The 7,615-nt window shown below is 35.2% G+C and overlaps 1 protein-coding gene across 2 annotated transcripts in view; it reads left to right on the top strand.

Annotated features, from left to right (window-relative positions):
- STK38L (serine/threonine kinase 38 like) overlaps window positions 1–6,122 on the top strand; it is a 79,617-nt gene extending 73,495 nt beyond the window's left edge. For both annotated transcript variants that reach the window (XM_017507066.2, XM_017507069.2), the window contains 2 exons: window positions 2,352–2,443; window positions 2,537–6,122. In XM_017507066.2, the coding sequence (XP_017362555.1) occupies window positions 2,352–2,443; window positions 2,537–2,664 (220 nt within the window). In that variant the 3' untranslated portion in view covers window positions 2,665–6,122. The remainder of the gene's footprint in view (window positions 1–2,351; window positions 2,444–2,536) is intronic.
- The last annotated feature ends 1,493 nt before the right edge of the window (window positions 6,123–7,615 follow it).

A 7,615-nucleotide genomic window follows, 5' to 3' on the forward strand; every position in this document is an offset into this window, starting at 1 on the left:
TTTTTTTGAAGACAGAGTCTCGCTCCGTCGCCAGGCACCAGGCTGGAGTGCAGTGGCGCGATCTCGGCTCACTGCAACCTCTGCCTCCCACGTTCAAGCAATTCTCCTGCCTCAGCCTCCTGTAGCTGGGACCACAGGTGCACACCACCAGACCCAGCTAATTTTTGTATTTTTAGTAGAGAAGGGGTTTCTTCATGTTGGCCAGGATGGTCTCGATCTCTTGACCTTGTGATCTACCCGCCTCGGCCTCCCAAAGTGCTGGGAATACAGGCGTGAGCCACCGTGCCCAGCCCCAGGCTGGTCTTAAACTCCTGAGCTCAAGTGATCCAAGTGCCTCAGACTCCCAAAGTGCTGGGATTACAGGCGCCCAGCACACTCTGCCTATTATAATAATAGCTAGTTTTAAAAAATCATTTATTGTGTATCCAGTACTGTTCTAATTACTTTACTTGTATTTCTCATCTTATCATCATATAAGCTTTATAAAGTAGGAATTGTTATTATCCCTGTTTTACAAGTGAGGAAACTGAGGCATAGAAAAGTTAAGTAATGTGCCTACACTGGGCAGCTAGTAAATGAAAAAGCTAGAGTTGGACCCAGGCAGTTGGACTGGATCAAGGCAGCATAATGATTAAGCGTTAGTGGAAGGCCTAACTCTTAATTATTACGCTGTATAATACTATACACACACAACTTAATTGAATAGAAAGAACTATGATATCCCCCCTTTTACAGTGGGAAGGATGCTTAGAGACTGCCAGTTCTCCTGGTTTTATTTTTATTTTTTATTTTTTTTTTTAATTAAGACGGGGTTTCACCATGTTGGTCAGGCTGGTCTTGAACTCCCGACCTCAGGTGATCCGCCCGCCTTGGCCTCCAAAGTGTGTGGATTACAGGCGTGAGCTACCATGCCCGGCCTCTCCTGGTTTTATAATGAGGGAATAGTCATGGCACAGGGACTTGCCTGCCAAGGTCATACTGCTAGTTAATAACAGAAAGGTTAGATCTCAGTGCTCCAGGGTTCTTTCCACTAAACTAGGTTTATTAAATTAGCACATTAAGTATAAATGAGTTGGAATAATTCTGGTAAAAAATATATATGGTTTTATATAATTTGGTAAACTTACCGCCTAATAAATCCAATAAATATTTGTTGAAAAAACAGAAGTAATAAAAACTGATAGCTTCTTTTAACTATCTCTATAAACTTTTTAGCATAAGAAGGCATTTTCATGACTGGTTTCTTTTTTTTTGAGATGGAGTCTCACTCAGTTGCCCAGGCTAGAGTGCAGTGGCATGATCTCAGCTCACTGCAACCTCTGCCTTCCTTGGTTCAAGTGATCCTCCTACCTCAGCCTCCCAAGTAACTGGGTTTACAGGCACGCACCACCATGCCTGGCTAATTTTTTGTATTTTTAGTAGAAACGGAGTTTCACCATGTTAGGCTGGTCTCAAACTCCTGACTTCATGATCTGCCCACCTCAGCCTCCCAAAGTGCTGGGATTGCAGGACTGGTTTCTTTTTCACTATCTTTGATTCTCTTAAAATTTATATGACAGAAGTTTTTGTATTCACATTTCATCACAAATAGTCCCTTCACCTGTGTGCCCCTCATTTCCCCAAATGATTTTTAATTTATGGATTGTTACTAGAATTCTATTCCTAAATCAAGAAGGATCAGTCCTTATAATATCTCACATACTTTATACAATTATACAATCTTTTAAATAAAACCTCTTTTACTTTTCATTAGCTCACTTTTTAAAAATAGTATGAGAAAGTCTTGGTACAGAGATATAAAATGGCAAGTAGATGGGGATGATTAATGGGTAAAAAAAGGAATGAATAAGACCTACTGTTTGATAGCAGAAGAGGGTGACTACAGTCAATAATAACTTAATTGTACTTTTTTTCATTTTTTTCTTAGCAACACTTAAAGTATGGAAGAGAAAATTGTACATTTTTAAATAACTTAGAATGTGATTCGATTGTTTGTAACTCAAAGGATAAATGCAAGAGGGGATGCACACCCCATTCTCCACGATGTACTTATTACCCATTTCATGTCAGTATCACACTGTCTCCTGATCCCTATAAATATATATACCTACAACATAATCATAAAAATTAAAGACAAAAAACTTTTTTAAATTCCAAGTAAATGAAAACATTTTAATAAAAAATTATACTCAACTATTTTGAACTCCCTTTTACTCTTCTCAAATCCACAATAAATTTCCTTGACTTTTCTAATATCTATAGAATAGTATACAGAATTTACAAGTAGAACTATTTGTTGGAGATTGAGAGTTTCAGAAAAGTTACCATGCCTACTCAATACCTTTTTATAGGGAAAGGCCAGCAGCAATCCCTATAGAAATCAAAAGCATTGATGATACTTCAAATTTTGATGACTTCCCTGAATCTGATATTTTACAACCAGGTAAGACAATCAGTCTATAATGTAACACTATTAAAAGTCTTTGAAGATGATGGCATTTCACTAATGAAATTCCTTTAATTTTTATCTTTCTAGTGCCAAATACCACAGAACCGGACTACAAATCCAAAGACTGGGTTTTTCTCAATTATACCTATAAAAGGTTTGAAGGGTTGACTCAACGTGGCTCTATCCCCACCTACATGAAAGCTGGGAAATTATGAATGAAGATAACATTCGCCCATAACCAAGAGAACTCAGGTAGCTGCATCACCAGGCTTGCTTGGCGTAGATAACAATACACTGAAGTACTCCTGAAGACGGTGGTGCTTATTGACTACAAGAGGAAATTCTACAGGATTAGGATTTCTAAGACTACTATAGGAATTGGTTGGCAGTGCCAGCTGGCTCTTTTTTTTTTTTTTTTAACATTTTATTATTTGTGTTAACTTTATTATACGAAGGTACTGGAATAAAAGGAACGGACATCCCTTTCTAACTGCACTGCCTACATGCGTATTAAGGTCCATTCTGCCTGTGTGTGCTGTGGCTTTGAACTGTAACACCTCTAATCAATTCAGGAGAAACATATCATTTAAAGCAACATAGGTTAACCTGTAGATAACACTGCAGTATTGATGTTTTACTGCAATTCTATGGGTCTAGATAATCAGTAAAAGCCATCTTCCACAGTTGGTGTTAGAACATTGCCCTATTGGTTTGGACATCTGTAGAATACACATGAAGACATTTTCTGTAATGGTTTTAAGAAATTTAAAAAGAAATTCACTGGTTCTCTAAAAAATAGAATTTATCATCAAGTTATTACACAAACTCCACAGTAGGGAGTGACAAGTTTATAATAAGAAAGAGAAAGTTTAACACCTTCACTCAAGCACTCCACTAATATATTTATGTTGCATTCAGAAATACTGATGACCTTTATATATGTAGTCTGTATACTCATAGGGAGACGTACTGTATTATATAACATGTAAAGTTGATTTTCTTGTGACAAGAGGACTTCTTTTTTAACAAGAGGACATGACATTATTTTAATTTGATTATGGTGAGTTGAATTTAAGAAATGACCATGAAGGCTGCTTGTAGAATTAGTGTATTTTTATTAAACTATTTTTTTAAATGTCAAACTTCTATTATGTAAATGGACTTGTAGAGAACAAAAAGATATTTACTTTGGTTTTCTAGAAAGTTGTTACATATCATGGCTGGTTAACTTTTATTTCTTTTGATGAAAATGTTTCCTTTGATAGTACTTGTATTATTGTGCCATTATTTTCGTATACTCCAAATGTACCAAAGATCTTCAACAGTGGATGCTCACAACTAGTAGAATTTTCCTTTCCTGTGGGAATGCTCTATTCAGACCTGACAGATCATTGATAGAGGTCGGTTTATTCAAGGGCAATATTGTTCATGTTTAGCTATATCACTGTGGTGAATATAGATGGAATTAAGGAAGTAAATGCAGGCCAGGGGGTTGTGATGAGAGGAGAGGGGAGATAATGTCAGCATCAAATTCTTTGGGTACCGCCCTAAGAATTAAATAATCTTTTCTAGCTTAATATTTTAATTCTAATTCAAATAACTCTTGAGGTTTTGGTTTCATTAGTACTAGTTGAGGAATAATATTCTAGCAAAGAATGGCCTAATGTTTGTCTTAACTGTTAATAGATGGAATTTTTTAAATATACAACAGTGATAACCATTATAAATGATCTGTGATCAAAATCTAAAGTGATGATTTGTTTGTAGGAATGTCTTCCTAATGGGGAAGAGTTGCATAGGAGCATTATGCAAATCTACAAAAACTTTTATAAATGTTGCTGCTAGGTAGCTCCACAGTGTTTTCAGAAGGCCATCCTGTTTCCTCCCACTTCCCTATTTTTGGTTTGTTTCTTTTAAAAATATTTGTTGAGTACTTATGTGTTTATCTAACAGTTCATTTCCATTTTTCTAGTGAGAATTTTTTGAGTATTTAGGAGAGAGCTATTAAACACCCCGGGGATACCTCAATTTCACAAACTCTAATTTTTCTAATTATAACTGCCTTTAATTAAAATACTAACCTTTGCTGAAGTTTTTGAGATTTCCTCACCCCACATTGCTCCCCCTCTTTATTTTTATTTTTTTAAAAAGGACAGTTTTGCTAGTGTGATAATGAATTAGGTAAGATACGAGGTAATTTAGTTCTAGTATGGTTAACTATTCTTGAAATGGTATTGAAAAATGCCATTAATTCAAATTGACAGACACTGATAAAAAGAAACTAATTTACCTAAGTTTACTTTTTAATTGCATAAGAATAGAGCATTTTTTTGTTTGGAGTTCCCTCATTCTTACTACCAGAAAGAGCTTGCAAATTGGCACTGGAAGGATAGTTCTGGAAAGCTACTTTGTTGAGAGTCTCATTCTTTCCTGGAGTTAATAGAGTGATTCACAATCTTTGAGGTTTTCTCCTCATCAAAAGCATTTCTTAAGTGCCTATCTAAAAGCAATTAAAGACTGTGTCTGCCCTTTGGAAGCTAAGAATTTGATTCATGATGCAAATTAACCAGATAATTTGCAAATTACTCTTGAGATTGAATTTTCTCTATTATACATTTCCCATATTTCAGGTGAATAATTTAATTTAAATGATAAAACCCTATCTAATCAACTGGGCATAATGACATTTTCTTTAAATTAGACTCTATTTTGAATTAAAAGAGTTTTATTATAAACTGTGTTTTTGGTTTTTCTAAGTATATAGAAAGCTTGTATAATTCAGATTTATCAATTTCCTGATTTAATGTAGACTTTGACTTTTTTATTAAAAACCTTTGTATTAAAGCAAGTTATGTTATTTTTCTTTTATGCATTTATTACTAACATAGCTTTAAATCTTTAAATGTATTGAAGCATTGTGCTGTCTGAAAATAAGGAATTTCTTATAAACCAGCTACTTCTGAATAGAGTATATAGCTGATTTAATAAGCCAGTTCGTGAATGGAAAATAAGGGTGGGGTATTAAAAATGTTCTTTGGTTGGTAAGGCCTAAGATGGGGTTTCATTTATTTCTATATTTTTTCTGTTTTTTAAATAGCTGCAGAGCTTAGTGTAAATTCTCTAAATTTTAAATATTTTTAAGTACATTTATTTTTGGTGTTTTATTGTAGAAAACCTTAGACAATTAGTCAGTTCTTTACTGACAGGAGCAGCAGCTGTCTTTTAACGATCTACAAATAAATGAATTGAGATTTTAGTCTGTAGAAGTCCCTGGCTACCAAACACATTCTCTCTTTGAATTGTTACAATTCAAAACATTCAAAATAACTGTTTTGCTACAACCATGATTATTTTATTTAAATTTATTTTCTCTTTAGAAGTGCACTTATTTCTGAAAAATCTTAGTGAAACAAATGCTTAGAACAAATATAAGACACTTGGGACTACTAGAGATATTTTAGATTTTTATGAAAAAAATGTGAGGGAATATTGCTGCTTAAAGGAATAAATAATAAAAATATATCTTAGCTATTTTTTTAAAAGCAATATAATTCAGCAGTTGTCTAGAAAAGTAATAATCAGGCTAATGAGTTTGGTGTTCAGTTACTGAGTTTCAAAAATGTTTTGGTGGCAGGACTTTTGAAGGGTAAGAATAAAAACTATGTTTACAAAATTTCTGCTGGTGAGGTTTTTTGGGTTTATTTTTGAGCTTTGAGATAGGTGTTACCCAAAACTCAAGAAAGACTACTTAATGTAAATTACTGACCAACTTTTACACTTGAAAATCACATCAAGAACAAAATATTTGAGGTTTATATTTAAAATCTCCAAATCTGTAGCTAAAAACATATTGGCTACACTTTTTAGGTGCTTATTGGATGTACAGCTTATATACAACTACCCAACTTGGTCAAAACTACTTAGCAAGCACTAAATTGATGAAAATGTGTCAAAATAGCATAGAAATATAAGTGGCCGAGGTACCATTACCTCCTGTTCTGTGGAAGACACTGACAATCATGATGACTTTTTCCACTGAGCCTCAAGGGCGCCAGTGAAAATCCCATTCAGCCTCATTTCTCTCCAACTGTTCCTTGAAATACATCGTTTCAATAATGTCATTGTAAGACACAACAGTGAAAACACTGAATGTTAAAATTTAGGCATTATAGCAAACTTGGAGACTCTAAATTTATCTTTCAAAAACATCTAGTGATACAAAGAACTTATATTTGTACACAAAATGCCTTCACTTGTTTTTTACAACTACTCTGTAATTACATAATTATCATCATTTTATAGATGATGAACATGAGGCCCAGTGATCATGACTTGCCTAAAACACAAGTAATAAATTGCCCTTGAATCCAAGTCCAGTGTTGCCTACTCTTTCAAATCATAGAGTGAACTTCATTGAAAAAATAGCTCACATGCTTCTAGGTTCTCCGGAGTATACATGGAGTGATAGGGACAGAGTTATTACTTTGCATACTTTTGACTACAAGTGACAGAAAACACAAGTAAAAATGGCTTCAATGATAAGGAAAGTTTGTATATTATGTAACAGTAAGACACAAGATAGAGAGCTTCCAGAGTAGTCATTTTAGCATCTCAGAAACGTCAAAGAATCCAAGAGCACAAGAGCAGTGGCATGCACCTGTAGTCAGAGCTACTCAAGAGGCTGAGGCAGGAGGATCACTTGAGGCCAACCTGGGCAACCATACCAAGACCCCGTTTTCCATTTTTCTACTTTGTCATGACAATTGTGTTGGCTTTGTCCTTGGTCTTGTTTTCCCAGAGAAGCTAGATGGCTACAGAGACTCTAAGCATCAAATCCTCAAACCTGCAAGGCCTTAAGAAAACAAACACTTCTGCATCTCACTGTTTTTTTTGTTTGTTTGTTTGTTTTTTTGAGACAGTCTCACTCTGCTGCCCAGGCTGGAGTGCAGCAGGCTGGAGTGAACCTCCTGGGTTCAAGTGATTCTCCTGCCTCAGCCTCCCAAGTAGCTGGGATTACAGGCGTGTGCCATCACAGCCAGCTATTTTTTTTTTTTTTTTTTTTTTTTTAGTAGAGACAGGGTTTTGCCACGTTGGCCAGGCTGGTCTCAAACTCCCGACTTCAGGTGATCCACCTGCCTCGGCCCCCCAAAGTGCTGGGATTACAGA

The sequence above is a fragment of the Cebus imitator genome, unplaced genomic scaffold (genome assembly GCF_001604975.1).
Source record: "Cebus imitator isolate Cc_AM_T3 unplaced genomic scaffold, Cebus_imitator-1.0 Scaffold367, whole genome shotgun sequence".
Classification (NCBI taxonomy): domain Eukaryota; kingdom Metazoa; phylum Chordata; class Mammalia; order Primates; family Cebidae; genus Cebus; species Cebus imitator.